Source organism: Macrotis lagotis, chromosome 2, assembly GCF_037893015.1.
Source record: "Macrotis lagotis isolate mMagLag1 chromosome 2, bilby.v1.9.chrom.fasta, whole genome shotgun sequence".
NCBI lineage: Eukaryota > Metazoa > Chordata > Mammalia > Peramelemorphia > Peramelidae > Macrotis > Macrotis lagotis.
In genome coordinates, this window is record NC_133659.1 from 34,638,700 (window position 1) to 34,663,150 (window position 24,451).

General features: G+C 48.0%; 1 protein-coding gene across 1 annotated transcript in view; it reads right to left on the reverse strand.

Moving 5' to 3' along the window:
- Positions 1-5,173: 5,173 nt before the first annotated feature.
- Positions 5,174-24,451, reverse strand: part of CFAP57 (cilia and flagella associated protein 57) — a 62,223-nt gene continuing 42,945 nt past the window's right edge. Inside the window, exons 13-22 of the mRNA XM_074221658.1 lie at positions 18,747-18,840; positions 15,368-15,558; positions 14,797-14,970; positions 13,820-13,978; positions 13,530-13,673; positions 7,808-7,924; positions 6,938-7,072; positions 6,717-6,860; positions 6,114-6,246; positions 5,174-5,544 (exon numbers count right to left, since the gene is read on the reverse strand). Of these exons, the coding sequence (XP_074077759.1) occupies positions 5,339-5,544; positions 6,114-6,246; positions 6,717-6,860; positions 6,938-7,072; positions 7,808-7,924; positions 13,530-13,673; positions 13,820-13,978; positions 14,797-14,970; positions 15,368-15,558; positions 18,747-18,840 (1,497 nt within the window). The 3' untranslated portion in view covers positions 5,174-5,338. The remainder of the gene's footprint in view (positions 5,545-6,113; positions 6,247-6,716; positions 6,861-6,937; positions 7,073-7,807; positions 7,925-13,529; positions 13,674-13,819; positions 13,979-14,796; positions 14,971-15,367; positions 15,559-18,746; positions 18,841-24,451) is intronic.

Genomic DNA, 24,451 nt, shown 5'->3' on the forward strand with positions numbered 1-24,451 from the left:
CCTGGCGGCCTCAGGTGAGCTGGGGCAGAAAGCCAGGCAGGCAGCGGTGGCCCTGCCCACTCCTGGGCCTGGCCCTGGATTGGCCGCAGCTCTTCGGGCTGCCCGCCTCCTTCGCTCCCCGAAGGGCCTGGGCGGAGACATTCCCCGGCTGGGCAGGGCGGGGGCCACACTTGAAACCAGATCCCTGGGATTCCGGGCTGGAGGAGGGGGAGAAGGTAGAAAAGCAGAGGGGGTGCAGGCTTGAAGTGGATGGGGGGGCGTGCTGCCCGGCCGCCTGCTCCCCCGCCCCACACCCCTGGGCCCTCAGGGTACAACTGCCCCCATTACGCACTCTCTATCCAATCCCTGACTCTTTTATTTGTATTTACTTTTAGGGTTTTTTTTGGCAAGGCAGTGGGGTTCAGTGGCCTGCCCAAGGCCACACAGCTAGGTCACTATTAAGTGTCTGAGGCCGGATTTGAACTCAGGTCCTCCTGACTCCAGGGCCGGGGCCCTATCCACGGTAACACCTGTCCCTGACTCGTTAGCTTCCTCCTGATATGACTTTGCCTGCCCCAGGATAAGCTATCCCTGGCCCAGCAGGACCCTCACAGTATAGCTCCAGGTACTCTAACTCGGCTCAGCCCCTCACCCCAAGCTCTAGGTCTTTTCACTGGCCATTTCTCCCAGGTCCCGGAATCCAGACCTCCCTCCCAGCTGATCCCTGAGCCCCGTGTCCCCCGTTGCCACTAGTGGGCTCCGACTTTCCTCTGGCTGCCTCCCTTCAGATTGCTTAAGGCAGATGGTTGGGGAGTATTTATGGGGAACCCAGCCCAATGGGGTAGTTTGGGTCCTGCTTTGGGTCTGATAGATTCTAAGGGAAGAGGAAAGTCTGAATCCTGCCAAGGTCTGATGAGCCTATCCCTATGTGGTTCCAGGCCCATTCACTTTCATCCATTGAACGTTTATTAAGCCCCAAACAGTTCCTTCTCTCATGGAGTTTACATTCGAGTCAGAGATGCAATTTGTGTACAAACAAGTCCTCAGCTGGTGATTTAGGTGGGAGCACCTTGAGACAAGGTAGGGATTCCAGGGAGTCAGGCTTGAGACAAGGTAGGGATTCCAGGGAGTCAGGCTTGAGACAAGGTAGAGATTCCAGGGAGTCAGGCTTGAGACAAGGTAGGGATTCCAGGGAGTCAGGCTTGAGACAAGGTAGGGATTCCAGGGAGTCAGGTAGTCTAAGAAGTCGACCTGAGGAGGGAAAACCCTGGGGCCAAGACCCAGAGTCAGCAGATGAAGTTGTGTATAGGAAATAAGCAAGGCCAAGTGAGCTGATCTGACAAGTGTGTGACTCAAGGGTCATAAGACTGGAGAAGTGGATTGGAGCCAGATTGTGAAGATGCTGGGGTCTGAGGGCTTGCACCGAAGCTGTGGCTATGTGAGTGAAGAGAAGGGGCAGCCCCAGAATTGTGCAGGGAAGGCTGACATGGCTGGTCAGTCATTTGGAATGTAGGATGAGAGAGACAGAGAATGAGGGCCCAAGAATAGATCAGAGGTTTGGGGCCTGGATGAGTGGAAGGAGGGTAGTAATCTGGGTAGAAATGGGAGAGTTGGGCAGATGAAGGGGCTCTGGGGCAGGGAATACAAGGAAAACTGATTTGGCAGTGGTGAGTTTGGAATTCCTATGGGTAGTGATATCAGTCCTTCAGACAACAAACACTTCTCAAACACCTGCTGGGTGCCAGGCATTGTGATAAGCACTAGGGAACATTCCTTGTCAAGTAGCCTACAGTCTAATCTTAATTGTCCAAGAGAAAGTGTGAGCCTAGAGCTTAAAAGAGAAGTCATTGGCAGAGGGATATCTGAACCCATGGGTGCTGGAGACCTCACTAAGTGAGAGAAAATAGAAGAGAAGGTGAACTAGGCTTTTCCTAGTCTGACTAGGGACAATCAGACTGACTGATAGGAGGAGAGTTAGGAGAGAGCAGGGTCATGGAAGCCAAGGGAGGATGGATGGCAATATAGAAAGTTGGAGAGGTCAAACTGGAGACTGAGGAAATGCCATTGAGTAGCGAGGTTGAGATCACTGGTGACCTTGAAGTGAGCTCTTCTGTTCAGTGGCAGAATTTGAAGCCCAATTGGAGGAAGGTGAGAAATGAGTTGGAGATAAGAAAATGGAGGCCGGAGTGTGGACAAAATTTCCTAGGAGTTTGTGACAGGGAGAAAAAAACCTGAACCCCAGCTTTGCCATGGGCTACTGGCATGACCTTGGCCAAGTCACCACCTCTCTGACCTCCTCCTCTATAAAAATGAGGTTGGATTAGAGAGCTTCCACAATCCCTTCCAGCTTTAAGATTTTGCTCGTGAAAACCTCTGCCATTGCTCACTGGAGCAAGCTTTAAGATTTGGATTTTGCCCTTGCTACTTTTGTCCCCACCTTCTCATCTGCCATAGCTACCAGAGAGCCAGTAAAAAAAAGTTCTAATCTCTTAAGTCCTTGGCAACATGGCTCAACCTCAGAAACCACTATGGTTTTATAAATTGGAAAGACATTGAAGAAGGTAAGATTACTACATCACAAGATTCGCATAAAGCATCTAATATCGTATAATAAGCTAGCATCTATCTAAATAGGGATTTAAGGTTTACAAAACACTGCAACAACCCTGGAAGGTAGACATTGCTACTATCCCTATTTTATAGGTGAGGAAACTGAGGCAGATATAAGTGAAGACTTTGCCAAGGTCACACAGCTAATGTCTGAGATGGGATTTGAACTCAGGTTTTCTTGACCCAGTCCAGTGCTCTATTCACTGTACCACATACTGGCCTCCATACTGATGTGATCTAATAATTCTATGCCACTTGAGGGTTTGCAAGGTCCTCTACATAACTTACCTAATTTGAAGCTCTATTTCCCCGCCACATTCCAATCAAAGTAGCCTTCAAGCAAATCTTATCATTGTGTTCTAGGAGCCTCCTGGGTCTATCTGGCCCACACCCATACCCACTTCCATGTGTTGTCTTCCCTTGGCAGATTGTGGGCTCCTGAGAACACGGAGTTTGTCTTCTCTCTTTGAATCTTACAGCTCTTGCCACTTGGTGCTTAGTAAATGCCTTTTTATTCATTATTCATTCATCCTGTATGATGATACAGGACAACAGCTTGAGGGAGACAGTAGGCTCAAGTGAAGGTGTATTTTCTGAGATCTGGGCATCAGGGAAGGAAACCAAAACCAAGGGAAGTGATGAAAGATGAACTCACAGAGAGTCATGGGTTAGGGTGTGTGGGTGGGGTGGAGAGCATTCTAGAGCCCCCTGGGTGCTGCAGTGGGTTGATCTGGACTTGCAGTTAGGTATCCAATCTCAGATGCTTCCTTGCCCTGTGACCTTGGGCAAGTCTAACCTTTGTGGACTTCAGTTTCTTGTAAACAGTAACAGCACCTGTCTCTCAGGGTTGTTTTGAAGATCAAACAACAAAGTCCTTTGCAAATCTTAAAAGTTGTATACAAGTGCTATCATAATTGTTACTGGTAGAATTGATAAGGGCAAAGGGATTGTCTGGGAGTGATGGAGAGAATGAAGCTGCTTCCTCTTCCATGGGGAAGAGGGTGGCTGGGCACATGGGCTCTTTCTGGGGAGAAGTGGTGGCAAGAGCCTGGGGAGAGCCTTAGTCTGGCCTCCATGCTCTCTTAAAAGCACCTCACTAACATGTCAACCCTCACACCTGGACAGCGACACCTTTCCCGCCCATCTTTCACTCATTTTTCTTGAAGACTGTGCCAGGGGTGGTCGACTCTCCCCCTCAGTTTTGTACTGTACTTATGGGTATACTGGTTGTGTCCCCTTCTCCCCAGGAGAACAAAAGCTCCTTGAAGGCAGGGATTCTTTCTCAGAGCTAGTTACACCATAATTGATATCAGGTAAATACTGAATCATTTTGCAAAAGTCATAGAGGGCATATTTTAGTAGGATATTACAGCTTTCTGTCAATGAAAGATATCCTTACTTGGGCCACCTAAGGAGGTGGTTTTCCCTTCACTGGAGGCTTTTCAGCAGAGGCTAGATGAATGTAGGAAGGGACCTTGGAGGCCGTCAAGTTCACCTCTTCCTATCCTGGTCCCTATTTCTCAATTGAAGCTCAGACAGATCCAGATGGATTGTCCACGGTCATGTGGGATTCAAACCCAGGTCCTCTGACCCCAAATCCAGGGCAACTTCTATTCTATCGCATGGCTACCACGTTGGTCAGAGGTGATAAAAGAGGGACTTTGTGCTGGAGTTTGGTTTGGATGTCTCAGAGGGCCCTTTTACATGCGGGATTCTGTCTCTGCCTGGGTTGAGTCCCCACCTCATGAATGGGATTTAGAAGCAGCATCTAGTGGGGGAAGACTATGAGCAAGTAACTGTACATACAAGATAGAGACAAGGCAAGGGGGACATAATTTCAGGGACAAGGTGTTGAGGCCTCTTAAAATCGAGTCAAGTCTTGCAGGAAAACATTACAGGCAGAGGATCAGGGTGGACTGGCTCACATGGGAAGGGAGATGATGCAGGCTGAGGGGAGGCTCTCAGGCTCAGGCCAGGCTTCAGTCAACAATGGATGTGAGGGATCTGAGATGGAGAGCTTTCTGGGGGGGGGGGGGGAAGGGGGCTCAAACCCAGACCCAGATCCATTTAAGGACACTGGTAAGGAATCCAGGATGGAGAGACTCATTAGGGGAAATTCAGAGCTCAGTCCTACCTCCACTGAAATAGGTAGGATCTTAAATACTGGGGTTGAAAGGGCTCCAGACTTCAGATCCAGCAGAGGCTGGGAACCTTGCAAGGAGGGTCTCATGGAGGTTGTGGTTGAGGGGACCCCAGAAGAGGTAAGAGGGAGACCCCTGGAGTCAGTCTATTCAAAGTCCAACAGAAAAAACAGATGGAATGGAGTGGGTGGAGGGGGGGGTGTTGGCATTATTCAGGTTCAATGAACAAGAAAGAACATTTGGGGACACTATTCTATTTGTCTTCTTTCCTTGTTTGCCTGAATTCCCTGGCAGCAAAACCACAGTAGAGGAAGTGGGGAGGTAGTACAGGAGACAAGGAGAGTGGGCAAGGCCCTGAGGCCCCACAGAGAAAGGACAGAGACAAGTCACCAGGCCTCCTTCTTTCTTCTGCCCCTTTGCCCAACAATGGAAATGTCAGTGGCTGAAGGCAGGCACTTTTCTTTATTCTTCCCCTGCCTTCCCCCAGGACTCAGAAAACAGGGCAGGGTGAGAGCGGGGCCTGCCTAACAGCCAGTACAGAGAGGCAGAGGCCTCCTTCTGCCGGGCCTCCGGTCAGCTAGCTTGGTACTGCCTCTTTGGCAGGAAGGTCAGTCACACGGGCTGTCAAGACCCTTTTCATTCTCCAAGGAGGGGAGTCTCCCTGGGGGGTGTAGCCCCGACAGTTGCTCCTGCTCCTGGATCTGGTCTCGCAGGCGCTGGATCTCCAGCCGTTGCATTTCTATTATCCGCTCAGTTTCTTCTTCCTCATTCAGTCTCAAAATCCCAGCAGTGGGGGTCTTCTCCAGGTTGGGGGCTAGGAGGAGACAGACAGGAAGACACTGTCTCTGAAAGTCACTCGAAGGCCTAGCCTACGCTCCATGAAAAGGATGCTAGGCAACTCTTTGGTAAGCCCAGACTCAGAAGTGAGGCCTGGGGATCTAGAACATGTGAGACCCATCTAGAAGGACCAGAGACCTGGACCATTAGACACAGGAATGGCAATGGGGGGGCCGTCTAGAACATGAGAGATAGCAATAAAAGTCAGACACCTGGAACATCAGGACTAAGGCCAGAGGTGAGGGTGTCTAGAAATGGAGCTCCGAAATGTGGTCTGGACCACCCCGACAGCAGGAATGGGAATGAGATCAGGAGGTCTAGCATATCACCCAGAGGAATAAGTCTGGGGGTCCAGAGAGGAGACAGTGGGAAGGCTCCGGAACATTAGATCAAGGAGTGTGTGTGTGTGTGTGTGTGTGTGTGTGTGTGTGTGAGAGATGGGGTGGGCATCTTCTCCTGCCTAGCTTACCTTTTCCGTTTCTGCATGACTTGCCCGGAGGGCACTACCCTTAGGCATTTGGGGGCCCTGCTCAGTCCAGGCCTCACCTGCTTCGGGCACCTCCACATGTCGCAGTTTCTTGGTCAGCCTCAGCGCCGACTCCAGATCGTGCACCTGGGTGCGTGTGATCTTCAGTTCCCTCCGAAGCTCATTAATTTCTTTGATCAAACTCACATTTTCCTGCAGAACAGAAGGTGGAATGAGCCTGAAGAGAGCCCCAGCCTGGCAGTGTTCCCCCACCCCAGCCCTACCACGGGCATCCTTCCTGGCTCCTTCACTGGAGTCTCCCCTGAGCTCCAGCCAGGACAGGAGGGATCTCCAAGGATTCAGATGGTCTGGATGGGGTGGGGGGCATTTTGCTGGGGATTGTTATGGAACTTCTGACTGCCTTTTCCCTTGGAGAGGGGCAGAGCTTCAGGAAGCTGGAGCAGCAGCCAGGACAGTGACCGTGGCCGGGGCTGGGGCCGTGCCTTTTTCTCTCTCTTTTTCCCTCTGCTAGGAGACAGGAAGTTTGCTTGGCCTGGTGTCAAGGTGGCTCCCCGGGACCCGGGCCGGGCAGTGCCAGTGTCTTCGTGAGTAATGTAACTTGGGCCTTCCAAAGAATCCTCTCCTTCCAGGGTGCTCTGGCCTGCCAGGGCTGGCAGCGGTACCTGCATGATGCGCACGTTGTCTGAGCGGTGCAGCTCGTTCTCCTTGACCACCTTTTTCTTGAGGGTGGCCAGGTTCCTCTCCAGGTGCTCCCGCTGCCGGATGTATTCCTGCTGCAGGTCGGTGTCCACACCCACGATTTCCATCTGTGGGGGCAGCAGGGCAGGTCAGGTGGGTGGGGGTGGGCTTCCAGGGGGGTGCCGAGGGGGGATTCCCCACTCACCATGTCGGCCTGCTGGACATACTTCTCAAAGAGCGCCCGGATCTTTTCCTTCAGCTGCCGTGGTTCCTGGATGAAGCCCACGCAGTTGTGAAGGTCGATCTTAAACCGTTTGACCAGAGCCTCCAGGTCCCGCTCCTGAAAGCAACACCTGCTTAGCAGCCGCCAGCAAGGACCAGAGGTCCAGAGGCAGGGGCCAAGGGCCCTCCTGGGCTCCAGCCAGGTCTGAGAACCTCTACATCTAGATCCCCCTGCTTCTGCTCAGGGAAGATGAGGTCTGGAAGACCCCAGAGTCACAAGATCCCAGTGGCCAAGCACCTGGGGGTGGTGGGGCTCTGGTCCTGGTGCTGTCCACTTGGAGAATGGCGCCAATGACAGTGTATGCCACAAGCCCCCTTCCCTCCTCCCAACAGAGGATCCTGGATGTGGGGATGTTGCTGCCTCCTCAGTAGGGGAGCTGGGTGGTTGAGAGAGGGCAGATCACCATCCCTGGCCCTGCTTCCCCCCTTCCTCTTATTTGGTCTTCTTGGGACAGATAAGCACATGGGCACCATGCCCACATCAGAACCCACTGCCAGCAGAGCTCCCCAAGCTGCCAGCCCTCAAACAGCGCTCCCTGTTATGTCTCTCCCATCCCCTGCCTTGGCCCAGAATCTCTTACCCCACTTCCCTAGCTTCTACTGGCATACCTGCAGGAGAGACCCTGCCCCTCCCATTTTGGGACAACTCTGTTGCTTAGGAAAGTTTTCCTGACATCCTGCACCCATTCAGGGTTCTGCCAAGAACAGGGGCCAAGTGGGAATGGCTGGGCTGGGAGCGGGCAGGCTTCACACTGATCAGTCACAATGGGTCTACCCTGGGTCCTCAGTTCACCTTCTGCCGCTCACGGCGCATCTCCTGGTCTGTGGCGCGGAGCTTCTGCCACAGCTCTGTGATGTTCAGTTCTAGTTGGGTGTTCTGTTTGTGGAAACGCTCGAGCTCAGCCTCCATCTGGAAGAGGAGGAAGGGGGGGGCAGGATGCTTGGTTTAACCTGGGAAGCACAGTAGACGCTGCTCTGGTACTTGGCATCCCCAAAACTACCCATTTACAAACAGCAATTCAGCCAACATTTATCAAGGGCCTGCAGTATGAAAAATGGGAGAACCTGGGGGAGAGGGAAGGCACCGAGAATGGATGTGGACCTAGAAAAAGACAAAGTCATTTCTTCAGGGAGGATACTAGTGACTGGGGTACCAGGAAAGGCTTCCTGTAGGAAGCAGCACTGGAGCTAAGTTCTGAAGTAACCAAGGGTTCTATGAGAAGGGAAGGAGGGAGGGCATGCCAGGCAGTTGGAACAGCCTGGGCAAAGGCGTGGAGATGGGAGATGGGGCACTGCCATGTAGGTGAGAGGCAGTCTGGCTGAAGTATTGAATGTAATGGGGAGTTTGTGTCTTAATCTAGAGTATTCTTTTTGACCAGAACCAGAAGAACACCGTACACCCTAACAGCAACATGGGGGTGATGATCAATCTTGATGGACTTGCTCATTCCATCAGTGCAACAACCAGGGACAATTTGGGGCTGTCTGCAGTGGAGAATCCCATCTGTATCCAGAGAAAGGACTGTGGAGTTTGAACAAAGACCAAGGACTATTCCCTTTAATTTAGGAAAAAAAAAACCTGGTATCTTATTATCTGATCTTGCTATCTCTTATACTTTATTTTTCTTCCTTAAGGATATGATTTCTCAGGGCAGCTAGGTGGCACAGTGGATAGAGCACCAACCCTGGAGTCAGGAGTACCTGAGTTCAAATCTGGCCTCAGACACTTAAATTACCTAGCTGTGTGGCCTTGGGCAAGCCACTTAACCCCATTGCCTTGCAAAAATCTTAAAAAAAAAAAGGATTTGACTTCTCTCTCATCACATTCAACTGAGATCAATGTATACCATGGAAACAATGTAAAGACTAACAGACTGCCTTCTGTGGGTGGGGGGAGGGAAGCAAGAATGGGGGAAAATTGTAAAACTCAAAATAAATAAAATCTTTCTAAAAAAATTATTCTTTTAAAAAAGATTCTGACTTGTTCCTCCCCACTTTCAGCTTTCCCCCATGGAGCATTTTCAGATACAGGATAAAATGCAGAAGGATTGTATAGGAATCTGACTCTCCACTTCATGTCTGCCTTTTAAAGACCGGGACTCTGCATCTTGTGCAGTTTGCCTGAGCCCACCACTGATCAGTGTGGGAGCTTGAGTCTGCTCTGGTGCCTCCCAGGGTCCATCCTATTGATGCCAAAGCTAGGGTGAACAGCCGTTCTGGGTGGCACACTGCAGCCACAACCACCTAGATCCAGAGACCCGAATGCCTATTTCTACCTTGCTAGCAGTTGAAAGGTGCACCATGCCCACCAGCCATGCTTCCTGCTTTAAAAAGACCCAAACGTGTAACTCTATTTTCTCAATCCCATCCACAACTGCCAAAGTGGTTGGCATGCATGCCACTCCCTGCTCAATAAATGCTAGTGGCTCCATATTATCTCCAGGATCAACTGGAAAACGCAATGTTTGGCTTCCATGGACTCCCCAATCCAGTGACACAGGTCTCCTGGCTGTCCCCCAGTTTCCCATGCCTGGAATGCTGTCCTTATCTCAGTCTCCTGGCTTCCTTCATGGGCCTTCCTTCTGTTTATCTGCATGTATCTTCTAGTCTTTCCCCAGAAGGTAAGATCCTTGAGGGCAGGGACTGTGTTTTTTAAACAGGTTAGAATCCTTTTTCTTTGTAGCCTCAGAGCTGGAGCAGTGCTGGCCTGACTCCTGGCTTGTGGACAACTTTCCAAACTGCCCTACTGGTCTGTGCTTTCCTCTCAACTTTCTTTTTCTCTCTCGCCAATAAAAAAAAAGAGGGGAAAAAAGTCCTTTATAACAAACATGCAAAGTCAAGTCAATCCGATCCCCAATATGGCCATGTCCCAACAGGCCTGGGTCTTCCTGCATCTCGTGTCCCTCACCACCATGTGCTTCTGCCCAGGTCCTGTGGAAATGGGGCTGTTCACTCCCTTCTTCCAGTTCTCAAGTCTTCCCAAGTTGTCTCTGGCCTTGTCATCTCTCTCTAAATTCTTCTCCTGGCTCTGTTTCCTTCCCTTCAGCCCGAAGGGGAAAAAGTCCCCAAGGGCTACACTGCCAAATGGGGATCCGTTGAAAGAGCTAGAGAATCGTTTGGATGCTCACTCCAGTGTAGCCACGCCATCTTCCAGAAGACAGAGTGAAGGCACATGAAGACTTGATGTCTGGAAAAGTCTCCAAAGAATGAGAGCCTGCCCAAAGCTCCATGGCCTGCTTTAAGAAGATGGGAGATCACTGGTCCCTGGAGGTCTTCAGACACAGGCTGGATGAGCAGAGGGGGATAGGGGGAGGTTGTAGGGAGGATTCTTCTTCTAGGGCAGGTAGGGAGACTTTCTGACATTGCTTCTCTCATTTTTGCCAAGAAGGACCTCGGCACTCCAAGGAACAGAACAAAAATAACTGAAAAGGAGCTGGCTTCCAAGGTGACAAGGTGAGGCAGCAAATGAGCCCCTACTCAACTGCCTGGGATCAGTCTGAGACCCAGACCCAGGTGAAAGACATGGGAGCAATCATGGAAAACGAGAGAGGAATCAGAAGACAGGTCCCAGGGAGAAGGGCAAATGTGGTTTGGATTTTCTAAAAAGGAAAACAGTAATAATAGTATTTATCTTCTGTTTTAAGGTATGCAAAGCACTTTATACATGTTGCCATGTCATCAAACTTAGAGATGGGTGCTGTTATTTTGCAGATGAGGAAACTGAGGGTAAGAGAAGTTGTGATTTGCCCTGAGTCAGCTGGTAGGTGTCCTAGGCAGAATTTGAACTCAGGTCTTCCTACTCCATGACCAGGGTTCCCCACTCAGTACCAGAATCTGTAAGCTCCCAACCAGTGAGCTTGATCTTTATTTCCCCAGAAAATTCTAGAACAATTCATTCAAGAGATGGTTGGTTGAACAACCAGAAAAGGGAAGTGATGATTACAAAGAGTCCACCCAGCTTCATCAGGAACAGGTCATGCCAGGCTGGCCCCATTTCCTTTTTTTTTTTTATAGGATTGCCAGGAGAGAAGATAAGGATGATGCCAGGTTGTAATTCACTCAGAGTTTAACAAAGCTTTTGAAAAGTGTCTCACAGCATTTTTGTGGATTAGGAAGATTATGCCCTGAGATGGATGGAGAAAGGGTGGGATGTTCTGACAGGTTCTATGTGGAAAGGTCAAGAGATGAGTAGTGGGGGGCTCCAGGGATTGGGCTGCATCCTGGGCTACTGAGCATTTGCATCAATGGCTCTCAGGAAGGCGTAGGTAGATGTTCACCCCATCTGCATTTGAGCCTAAACTGGAGAAGGGAGCCAGCCACTACTGTTGCACCTACTAAGGGTCGCCTATGAGCTAGGTGCATGGTGGAGAGAATACAAAGCAAACACCAGTCTTGCTGAGGAGCTCCCATCCATAAGTATGTACCCATAAACCATAGAGAGGTTAAATTGAAAATAATCAGGAAAGGAAAGGGACATGCTGGGGACAGAGCCAGTTTCTAAAAGTTATTTTGAAGGGCTGAATCAAAGGAGACAAAATCTGGACAAAATCAACCTCCCCATACAGGAAGGGGGGTGAGTGCAGAGAGACAGGCAATTAAAGGAAAGGTGTGGGGAGTTTAGTGGATGTCAGAGGGAACCAGGAGGCAGGGGACCATCCCTCTGTATTTTGTCCTGGTCAGATTTCCTCTGGAGTTTAAGTGGCATCAAAGAGAATCCAAACCCGAGTTCAAGTTTGGCTTCAAATGCTGACTACCTATGAATCCTTGGGCAAGTCAAGCCTGCCTCAGTTCCCTCATCTGTCAAATAAAGATGATCACAGTACCTGGTCATGAGGAATAGTTGCAACAATATTTGTAAGGTGCTTTGCTGTGATGATGATGATGATGATGTTTTTGCTGTTGGACTTTTCTGTTTGGCCCAGAGGGCAGAACCAGGGACAGTGGGGAAAAGTTGCAAAGAGAGGAACTAAGGCTGGAGGTCAGGAAAACTTGCCAACATCCAGAGCCCTCCCCAAGTGGAAGGAGGCAACTGCCTCTGAAGCACCGAGACCCCCACCCTGGGAGGTCTGCAAGCCGAGGCTGGATGCCCATTGGTCGGGATGCTCTGGAGGGCTTCCCAGGCCTCCAGGTCAGACTACAGCTCCCTCTGTCCCCTTCCAGGACCAAGATGAGCAGCTTTTAGAGCCAAGAATGGCAGTGATGCCTCATGGGAAGCAGAGGGCAGTAGCAGCCGGCCTGTGGTCAGCACCCCAGGCCAGGTGGCTCCCAGGGGCACCCCTCAGAAGAGGGTCACAACAGAGGGGAAGCCCTTCTGGGAGGAGGGGATTCAAGGGTGCTCAAGTAACTCCCTGAGATCTGGGATCTTTGATGAAGTCTGGACAGTTGGCTCCACTTGAAATCACAGCCTCTGCAGATGACCCCACACAGGGTCTGGTGGGCTCCCAGAGGCCCAGACTTGAGCTTGGACTAAGTGGGAGAGAAAGATATAAAGCCATAGCCCATAGCGATAAATCTAAAGTCTGATAGGAATAAAAAATAAAATCTTGGGAATTAAACACCCCAAGCAGAGAAGATCTAGGGATCTGAGCAGATCACAATCTCAGTCAGTCAGCAGGGTGATGGGACAGCCCAAAGCAGGAATATGAGGGGAAATCTGGGGAGAGTCTTGAGGTCATTGCCACTTGGGAAGGACAAGGTGGAGAGAAGGTAGCTGTGAGGATCTTCCTCACCCCTGGACCATCTTTAAGCCTCTGAAGGTCGATTATAGAAGGGGCATCAGCACAACTAACAGGACTGAGAAGGTTGCAGAGAGTTCATAGAAGCTTTTCATGAGCCAAAATCTGACTCGTGAAAAGCTTCTATGACCTCCTTGAATCCCAAGTCTGGGGCTGGAGGGACCTTAGAGGTTAGAGTCTAGGTACAGGGGGTGAGTGACTTGTCCAAGGTCACTCAGGCAGTGAGTGCTAGAGTGGGAATGCTGATGCATCATAGGGAATATTCTAAAATTATCACTCGACCGTGACTTTACCCAACTGAAAATCTTCCCACGTAACAAGAAATAGAGCCACACAAACCAGTTGGGTGGCCCTTGGGGTGTGTTTCCCTTGCTGTGTGGAGAGGAGGAAGGTGGGTGTCCTATCTGGCCAGTCAGGTGGGACCCTATTCACTGCTTTGCCCCTTCCTACAAAGGTTCTGGGATGGCCTGGAGAGAATTTTGAACAAAGCCCTTCTCTGAGCCTCTGCCTAGGGAAGCCAAGACTCCATGGAACCTTTAGCAGCTGGATCAATGGGACATGCTCTTGGACCTGAAGGAAGTCCTCTGAACCCTCCCCACTGAGTCATGGAATTCCTTGTCTCAGCTCTTTTCTCCCCAGTGTTTTCCTAAGGGCAGGGATGGGCTCAGAGCCCCCTGTCCAGCTCCAGTTCCAGCTCCTGCCTGTGGACTCCTCAGGCCCTCATAGAGGTGGGGCAGACCCAAGGTTTGGGGGAATGGAGGGGGAGGTGGGGCTGTTCACCTCTTGGATCTGTTCCTTCATGGCCTTGATCTCATTTTCCCGTGGCTCAATCTGCTTCTTCAGCTCCTTGATTTTGTAGTCCAAGACAAACTTGAACTTCTCCAGCTCCTGGTTCTTTTTTTTCAGGTCATAGATTCTCTTTTCCTATGGAAAGATAAGGGAGTCACAGGACTCACTTGAGGTCCTGGAGAGATGGCAGCAGGGAGAGAACACAACCCTCCCCAGCCCATGGTGGGGGGATGCCCTGCAGAGACCAGCCCATGGGGATCCAGAGGCCATCTCCCTATCACCTTGTCCTGGATGGTCTCATCTCTCTCCTGGATCTCCCGCTTCAGGCCTTGGATATCTTTCTCCAGGGCCTTGATGACCCCCTGCAGCTTCATCTGCTCCCCTTTCAAGCCCTCGATGTCGGTATTCCGCTCTTCGATCTCCTTCTGCAGGCTGCTGAACTAAAATCCATCCCACAGTTAACACTTGGTGACCCGAGCCCCCAATGTCCCCCATCCAGGGCTCCCTGCAGAGAGATAGGCCTGGAGCATGGTGCCCACTGTGGTAGAATACTGGCAGATGGCAGGAGGTCCAAGGAGGGAGGTGAGGGGTCTACTGCCCCAGGACCAGCCTGGCCCACCTTGGGGACTCATGGCAGAGCTGGCTGCCCCAGCAATCAAGGACCACGGGCTGAGGCCCCAGAGGGCTGGGACCTGATGGTCAGGGTCCCTGCTGGGCAGGTGGCTGATCTACTACATTACTGGCAGTTTCTGAAGCCCCCTTTCAGGAAAACTGGGAAGGGGGAGGTGGGGCAAAAGGACCAGGAATGATCCGTGGCTGAAACCTTGGCTAGGCCAACTCTGGATGGGCCCTTAGCAGGGGCAGTGACAAGCTGGAGGGAGGTGCCAGAGGATGGGGATGGACAAAGGAAGGGGCCCAGTCAGCTGGCACAGAGGAGAGGGCTGCTTGTGCCCCATCTTGGCCATGAATCAATGTTTGCTCAAGGACCGGACGGGGATCCTTGCCAGGCTGATCCCCAGAGTGACAAGAAGGTTCAGGGAAAGTCAGGGGAGGGACAAAAGAACAATGGGTCAGGGAAAGTGGGGAGCAAGGCAGGTAGGCCAGGCCTTGGCCTCTCCTTAGCCAGCTGGTTGGCCTCTCAGACACTTTCTCTTCCCAAGGCCAGAGGCTGTTCTCCACCCTCACCCCCCATTCTCCCTCAGTCGCCTCTCAGTCCCTGAACTCCCCTCAGCCTCCTCAGCATAGAGGGGAGCCTCACTTTCTTCCGCATGATGCCAGTCTCTCCTTTGAGCCGCAGATTGGCTTCCTTTTCATCCCGGAGCTTTTTCTCATATTTGGTTTTGATGTCCTGGATTTCTCGGTCTTCATCTTCTTCAATCTGTTTCTTTGTCTCTTCAAACTCTCGAAGTTGCTGCCTCGCGTCATCCTGAGCCTGGCTCAGGGATCGTGGGGAGGAGAGAAAGGGTTGGCCCCCAGCCCCCACCTCTGCCCTGGCCCCTGCCCAGGGTTTCCCAGGGCCTGGCTCAGGGCCCCTGGCCGGGGTCTTGAGCCTCCTCTTACTCCCTGACCAAGCCTGGGGATGGGCTTAGGCCCCGTGTGAAGTTCTTGGGTTTTGCAGGAATGCTATTAGAGATGGTATGGGCCAAGGGATTGGTGGCCTAATGGTCACCTGAGTTCCCCAGATTAATAGAGGCCTGGGCTAAAGCCACCTGCACTCCATCTGAAGGGGAAGGGGGAACTCCAGATTCCTAGGTCCCTCCTGTGGATACCCCACCCCCCAGGTCCAGGATCTAGCCCAAGGCTGGTCTTGCTCCAGGACCCTTGGGCACCTCTTCTAGCAGGCTGGTCTTCTCATGGAGCTTGGCTTCATAGTACTCGGTCAGCTCCTCCAGGGCCTGGCTCTTAGTGTCCTCGTTGTCCCGGAGCTGTTTCTCATATTCCTCTTGCATCCGCTGGGACTTGAGCTGCAGCTCCTGGTACTTTTCATACTCCAGTAACAGCTTCTGGTTGTTGCAGCACTCTAGAAAGAGGGATGGGGGATCCTGAGAAGTATGCCCCCCCCCCAGAACAGCTGCCCTGGAGCATGGGGCTAGCTGCCAGTGGCTGCCTCCCCCAGTCTTATCCCCAAGAAAGGGCTCTGGGGGAGCCCAAGGACAAGGGGGGAGGCTAGACCACTGCTGATGAACAGCATGACATGAATTGATTCAGCACCTGCTGTATACACAGCACTGTGCTCCATTCTGTGGACCTTGCTTTCCCCAGGGAGAAGACATGCACACAAATGACCAAGGTACAAAGAGAACATATCAAGTGTAAAGGAGAGGCACAGACAGGGGCTGGGGAGAGCTGAGGACCCACCAGGTGCCTTTAGCCAGAGGACTGGGAGGTCTGGAGGCGGCCTGGAGGAAGGACAGGAATCAGACCCTCCTCAGCTGGGAGGGGAAGGCCCTGTGAGACCCTGGCAGCTTTGCTGCTAAGTGCTGCTGTATGTGGGTCAGGACCCAAAGCACCATCCTTGAGGAGAGGTGCAGAGGGGCAAGAGAACCGGAGGAGACAGGGCTGGTGGCTCCGTGAGAAAGGCCAGGCTTCCCAGGATCTCAGAGACCTAGTCCAAGCATCTCCCACAAGAAGCAGAGCTGACCATCAGAGTAAGGACATCTGGCCAGTGGCTGGGGGGTCTCAGTGCTCCCAAGGGACCTGTCAAAGCAGATGACTCCTCCCACCTCAGGTGACCTGTGGGCACAAATAGTATTGCTAATAGGAACCTAGGAAGCATCATAAAAGAATAGAATATCTTGAACAAGAGACAGATGACCCCAGGGCACAGGTTCCCTCATGGCTGACCAGCAGAGGCAATGGATGTGGAAGATAAGAGTCGACATTGGCACTGAAATGTAGTCCATAAAGAGGGTACTTGAAAATGGGAACCACAGTACCAGGTGCAGACAAGCCAGACACCTGCCTAGAAATGGTATGCCTTTACTGTGGAGAGTATTTGTGGGGTGTCTTGCAAATGGAATCCAAAAAGCTTTAAAAAGGATGAAGGGAGGAGAACATTGTCTCCGGGAAGTCACCAAACAAGGTCTTCCTGCTCCATGAAAGAAGAGGCAGAACAGCTAAGACCTCCCTCGCAGGAGCCAAAGTCCTACAAAGGTGCTGGCTGTCAGGGGTCAGGCCCCTGACCTTGTGCTCAGAAATTCCCCAAGCTTTGGCAACACATGAGGCTCCAACACAAGGAGCCCCCGGAGATCTCAAGGCCTAGTGGGACAAAACAGGACTTGTTTTGTGCCTCAGCTTCCTATCCCTAGTAACCCATCCTGCTCTCAGCACCCAAGAGATATTTAATGCTTGTTGAACTGGTCAATGGCTTTGAATGGACAGACCTTTTCAAAGAAATAGGGGCAGCAAACAGTTGGTCAGCAAACATTTATCAATGTATAGGTCAGCGTGCTAAGCCCTGGGAACCAACAAAGAGGCAAACAGGAACCCTCAGTCTTTCTCAAGGAGTCCCCAGTCTAATGGGGCAGACCTAGTGTAACTGGGACCCAACCTGGGAGGGAAGATAGAGTGGTGAGGGTGGCAGGATTGAGCCTGGTTGGGGCTATATCTGCCAAGAGGACCAGATCATCAATGGAAGAGTTCGAGTTCTCACACATCTAAGTCTAGTCCAAAGTTCCTCTGGGGAAGCTGCTAAAGGCATCAGCTCAGGGTCCCCTGGATGATGCCTCCCTGATGCCAGAACCAGCTTTACTTTCACCATATATGCTGCCTTTCCAAGTCCAAAATTGGTAAGTGAACTGTGCAGCCCACCTTTGGCCCTGACCCCAATGGACGGGAAGACTTGGGAGAAGGGGCCAATCTGCTGGGTGGGCATATAACCAGACAGAGGTGAGGAAATTGTGATAGACTTGTAGACTCTGACTCTCTGGGGTGTGGAAGTTTTAGTAACTGTCCTCCTTCATTTCTAAGCTGTTAGCCCCTTGAAGACGAGTGAATAGGGTGTGTGAGTACGTATATGCATGTGTTTGTGTGTGTGTGCGTGTGTATGAGAGACACAACATAGACACAGAGACAGAGAGAAAGACAAAGAGTGACAGAGGGGGAGGAATGAGACAGAGACAGATGAGAGAGAGAGAGAGAGAGAGAGAGAGAGAGAGAGAGAGAGAGAGAGAGAGAGAGAGAGAGAGAGAGTCAGAATCTGAATTTTGGGAAGATCACTGATAGCTGAATGGAGGATGAACTAGGGGGAAGACTTGAGGTAGGCAGATCTCCAGAAGATACTGCAATGAAGTGATGGGGGGCCTGGATCAGGATTGGGGAGCCAGTGTCAGAGGAAAGAGAGCATATTGGAGAGATGCTGCAAAGGTGAAATGGACAGGCCTTGGATATTGGAGGGAGGGAGGAGATGAGAGAAAGCAGAGTTGAGAATGGCACCTAGATTTTGACCCTGGGTGATAGCATGATGGTGGTGTTCTTCACAGATGAAGTTCACTCTTATAGAGGTTGAGTTTTAGATGATGACTGGAGTCTCCAAAATCCATTTGTAGATTTGAGATTGGAGATCAGGAGAGGAGTTGGGGCTGGACAAACTATGGGAGAAAAATAAGGAGGGAGAAGAGAAGAGGGTCCAGGACAGAGGCCTAGGGGCCACCTCTAGCTAGTGGGAGTGACCTGGAGATCCAGCAAGAGACTGAGAAGAAGCAGTGGTCAGAAAGGTGGAAGGAGGAATGAGGGAGAACAGGGTCAGGAAAAGCCAGAGAGGGAAGAATATCCAGGAAGAGGTCACAGAAGTAAAAACTGAGAAAAGATTTGCCAATGCAAACATCCTTGTAATTTGGTCATTTCAGTTGAACATTTAAGGAAAGAGGCCAGACCTTGGAGGGAAGGAGGGGACTGCGACAGCACTTGATAAATATTATCTCTTTTGATCATTACAACCTGGGGAGGCAGTGCTATTAAAGCCATCTTCCAGTCAAGGAAAATAAGGCAGACAGGTGAAGTGACTTGCCCTGATTCACAGTGCATCTCCTCACAGTGTCCTGCCTCCTCTGCACTAGCCAAAGCCCCTTCTCACACAACCCTGGTCAATTCCAGTCCCCAGCCCACTCTGAAACCTCCAGGGGTCTGCATGGACATCTCAGGCCATTGCCCCAACCCTGCCCCCAGCCACTTCCCTGGGTGCCACTGTTCTGGAGACACCTCACTCACCAATGTCCTGTAGTTCTCGGCTCTGCTTTTCCAAGAGTTCTTCCACATAGCTACTGTGTGAAGAATCTTGTTTCTCCTTCTCTGTTTTTAAAACCTGAAACCAAAACCAAAACCCCCTTTTTTTTGCATTTCCCTGTTTTTATATGTTTCTATCTAAGAGTCCCTGGGAGAAGGAATCTTCCCAAATTCTTCCCCAAACCCCTGAGTGCCAGAGCTGGGAGGGACCTTGGAGGTCAATTTCTCCTAAAAGACAACCCAGCCCTCCTGGGGACAGTTATGACGAGAGAATTCTGCTGGCCAGAACAATAACAATTGCCCACTTTTCTAGAGCACAACGATCCAGCAACCTTGAGAGGTGGGTGCAATGATTCTTATTAATGTTTTATTCTAATTTTTTCCTTTTCTTTTTTCAATTACATGTACAAAATTTTTAAACATTTTTTTTTTAATTTGAGTTTCAGTGGAGTTGTGAACCAATCTAACCATTCTGGAGAGCAATATGGAACCATGCCCAAAGAGCAATTAAACTGATCATACCCTTTGACCCAGAATTACCAATATCAGGGCTATATCCAGAAGAAATCATAAAAAATGGGGAAAGTCCCATGTGTTCCAAAATATTCATAGCAGTACTTTTTGTCTTGACAAAGAAATGGAAATTGATGCTATCAATTAGGGAATGGCTATACAAGTTATGGTATATGAATGTTATGGAGTACTATTGTTCTACAAGAAATCATGAATAGTCCGATTCTAGAGAAGTGTGGAACAAATTACAGCAACTGATGCTGAGCGAAGAGAGCAGAAACAAGACTACACATTAACATTGTGAGCTGATCAACTATAATGGATACAGCTCCTCTCAGCATTCAGAAAGCTAGGACAACCCTGGGAAATCTGCTATGGACAATGTTGTCCACATCCAGAAGAAGAAAAACAAAACTACAGAATCTGAATGAACACTATGTTCACTTTTTAAAAATTTCTCATTTTCCCTTCCTATCCCATGATTTTCTCCCCCCCCCCAATAATTTTATTTGTTTAAGGTAATGGGGTTAAGTGGCTTGCTCAAGGCCACACAGCTAGGCAATTATTAAGTGTCTGAGGCTGGATTTGACCTCAGGTACTCCTGACTCCAGGGCCAGTGCTTTATTCACTGTGCCACCTAGCTGCCCCATTATCCCACGGTTTTCCTTCTTTTCCCTTAGTCCTAATTCTTTACACAGAAAATTACTAATATGTAATCATATTAAACACAAATGTACATGTACACATGTACAACATTCACTAGATTGTTTGCCACTGAGGGGAGGGGGTGAGAAGGGAGGCTGGAAGAAAATTGGATAATTTATAAATATACAAGTGGATGAATGTTGAAAAACTTTCATAATATGTAATTTGAAAAATATAATAAAATATCAATAAAAAATCTGAATTGCAAATTCTTTCTCTTCCTCCTTGCCCATCTTGAAAAGGCAAACAATTTGATACAGATTAAAAATGTGAAGTCATGCAAAACCCAGACCAAAAAAACCTCCCAAAGTAAAACAAAACCAAACAAGAGAAATAAAGGAAGTAAAAATAGTCTGCTTCGATCTGCATTCAGACTCCATCAGATCTTTCTTTGGAGGTGGATAGCGTTTTTCATTAAAAGTCTTTTGAAATTGTCTTGGATCATTGTATTACTGAGAATAGCTAAGCCATTCATAGTTGTTCACCATACAAAATTATGTTTCTGTATACAATGATCTCCTGGTTCTACTCACTTCATTCTGCATCAGTTCATGAAAGTCTTTCCAGGCTTTTCTGAAAGCATCCTACTCATCATTAATTAAAATATAATAGTTAATCATTTATCATATATTACAACTTCTTCAGTCATTTCCCAATTTCCAATTCTCTCTCACTATAAATACTGTCTATGGAAAGAATGATGATTTTCATGCTGATCAATATGATGTGTAAAATGAATTTACTAATAATTTAGTTTTAGAGATCCATTTTCCCAGCAGACTCTGGCTTGGAAATCAGAGTACAATACAGCTTGAAATAATCCATCGGTGGTGACAGGCCTGCATTCTTTATATGCCTGCCTGTATTAGTGAAGTGAATCAGGAAACTGTATAACCTATTCTGTACCCAAGCAAAATAATAAAATATCCCCAGTCTAAACAATCAACTTAGCCATTCCCACAGGATGTGAGGTCCCACAGGACACGAGGACACCTGTATTGTCTCACTTGTGATCAAGTATATAATCTCTGCCTTCCCTACACCAAGGTGGAGCTCTAAACCAGGAGAATTCCCAATGTGCAAATCTGTTCCTTGCAATGCAAGTAATTAATTAAACCACTCCTTTGATTACCAGAACTCTATCTCTGGACTACTCTGTTTCAGGATGGAGACTGGCTTAGTAAAATGATAGCAGCAGTGATAAATGAGACCTTAATCAGTGAAACTTGCTTTAATTCTTTTTTTTTAGTTGTAGTTACTGTGTCTTTTCTTTCACCTTATTTTTCCCTCATTTCTCTCTCTCTCTCTCTCTCTCTCTCCTTTCACCCTATCCTCAAAAATGTTTTGCTTCTGACTACTACCTTCCCCAATCTCCCACTGCCCCCATTCTCTCTTACTTCTACCTTCCTCTAGGATATGACAGATTATTAGGCAGCTAGGTGGCACAGTGACTAGGAGTCAAGAAGACTCTTCTTGAGTTTAAATGTGGCTTCAAATGCTTACTAACTATGACCCTGGACAAGTCACTTAACTTTGCTTCAGTTTCCTCATTTGTACAATGAGCTGGAGAGGGGAATGACAAACCACTCCAGTATCACTGCCAAGAAAACCTCAGATGGGATCACAAATAACATGACTGAAGAACCACAAAAAGAGAGATTTCTATCCTCAACTGAGTGTATCTGTTATTCTCTTCGAGCACTTCCCCCAACTCCCTCATCTTCCCCCTCTACCTTAAAAGTGTTTGTTCACCTCTTTCAGTCCATGCTACTTCTCCCTTCCCATTTCTCCCAGTGCATTCTTCTTTCTCACTCCTTAATTTTACTTTTTCAGATATCATTCCATCATAGTTAACACACACCCATGCCCTCTAAGTATATATCTTCTAACTGCCCTAATAATGATGTTATAGAAGTTATAAGTATCATCTTCCCATGTAGGAATGTAAGCAGTTTAGCTTTATTGAACCCTTTGATTTCTCTTTTCTGTTGACCTTTTTATGCTTCTCTTTAGTCTTGTAACTGAAAGCCAAATTTTCTATTGAGCTCTGATTTTTTCATCAAAAATGCTTCAAAGTCTTTTATTCCATTGAATATCCATCCCCCCACCTTTTTCCAGGCAGATAATGATAATGATATAGGTAATACTGGTTCCTTTGCACTCCAGAATATCATATTCCAAGATCTTTTAATGCAGGAGCTGCTAAATTCTATATTAGTCTGAATGTGGCACCATAATATTTGAATAGTTTCTTTCTGGCTGCTTACAGTATTTTCTCCTTGACCTGGGAGTTTTAGAATTTGGCTTAGATATTCCTGAAAGTTTTTATTTTGGGATCTCTTTCAGGAGGTGATAGTGGATTCTTGCCATTTCTATTTTACCTTCTGGTTCTAGAATATTAAGGCGGTGTTCTACAATCATTTCTTGAAAGATGATGTCTTTCATTTCCTTTTTTGATCATGGCTTTCAGGTAGTACAATAATTCTTAAATTATTTCTCCTTGATTTATTTTCCTGGTCAGTTGTTTTTCCAATAAGATAGTTCACATTTTCAATTATTTTTTCCCCATACTTTTGATTTTGTTCTATTGTTTCTTTTTTTAATTTTTATTAAAGATATTATTTGAGTTTTACAATTTTCCCTCAATCTTGCTTCCCTCCCCCCACCCCACCCCACAGATAGCGCTCCGTCAGTCTTTACTTTGTTTCCATGTTGTACCTTGATCCAAATTGGGTGTGATGAGAGAGAAATCATATCCTTAAAGAGAACAGAATTCTCAGAGGTAACCAGATCAGACAATAAGACATCTGGGTTTTTTTTTTCCAATTTAAAGGGAATAGTCCTTGTACTTTGTTCAAACTCCACAGCTCCTTATCTGGATACAGATGGTACTCTCCTTTGCAGACAGCCAAAAATTGTTCCCAATTGTTGCGCTGATGGAATGAGCAAGTCCTTCAAGGTTGAACATCACTCCCATGTTGCTGTTAGGGTGTACAGTGTTTTTCTGGTTCTGCTCATCTCACTCAGCATCAGTTCATGCAAATCCCTCCAGGTTTCCCTGAAATCCCATCTCTCCTGGTTTCTAATAGAACAATAGTGTTCCATGACATACATATACCACAGTTTGCTAAACCATTTCCCAATTGAAGGACATTTACTGGATTTCCAATTCTTTGCCACCACAAACAGGGCTGCTATAAATATTTTTGTACAAGTAATGTTTTTTACCCTTTTTCCTCATCTCTTCAGGGTATAGACTCAGTAGTGGTATTGCTGGGTCAAAGGGTATGCACATTTTTGTTGCCCTTTGGGCATAGTTCCAAATAGCTCTCCAGAAGGGTTGGATGAGTTCACAGCTCCACCAACAGTGTAATAGTGTCCCAGATTTCCCACATCCCTTCCAACAATGATCATTATCCTTCCTGGTCATACTGGCTAATTTGAGAGGTGTGAGGTAGTACCTTAGAGAAGCTTTAATTTGCATTTCTCTAATAATTCATGATTTAGAGCATTTTTTCATATGGCTATGGATTGCTTTGATCTCCTCATCTGTAAATTGCCTTTGCATATCCTTTGACCATTTGTCAATTGGGGAATGGCTTTTTGTTTTAAAAATATGACTCAGTTCTCTGTATATTTTAGAAATGAGTCCTTTGTCAGAATCATTAGTTGTAAAGATTATTTCCCAATTTACTACTTTTCTTTTGATCTTGATTACATTGGTTTTATCTGTGCAAAAGCTTTTTAATTTAATGTAATCAAAATCATCTAATTGGTTTTTAGCGATGTTCTCCAACTCTTCCTTAGTCATAAACTGCTCCTCTTTCCATAGATCTGACAGGTAGACTAGTCCTTGATCTTCTAATTTGCTTATAGTATTGTTTTTTATGTCTATGTCCTGTAACCATTTGGCTCTTATCTTGGTAAAGGGTGTGAGGTGTTGGTCTAATCTAAGTTTCTTCCATACTAACTTCCAATTATCCCAGCAGTTTTTATCAAAGAGGGAGTTTTTATCCCAGTGGCCAGACTCTTTGGGTTTATCAAACAGCAGATTACTATAATCATCTCCTGCTTTTACACCTAGTCTATTCCACTGGTTCACCACTCTATTTCTTTGCCAATACCAAACAGTTTTGATGACTGATGCTTTATAATATAATTTTAGATCAGGTAGTGCTAAGCCACTTTTATTTGCACTTTTTTTCATTAAGCTTCTGGCAATTCTTGACTTTTTATTTCTCCATATGAATTTGCTTACAATTTTTCTAACTCATTAAAGTAATTTTTTGGAATTTTGATTGGTAGGGCACTAAACAGATAGTTTAGTTTTGGTAGAATTGTCATTTTTATTATATTAGCTCTCCCTATCCATGAGCTGTTGATATTTGTCCAGTTATTTAAATCTGATTGAATTTGTGTGAGAAGTGTTTTATAATTGTTTTCAAAAAGATTCTGAGTCTGTCTTGGCAAAT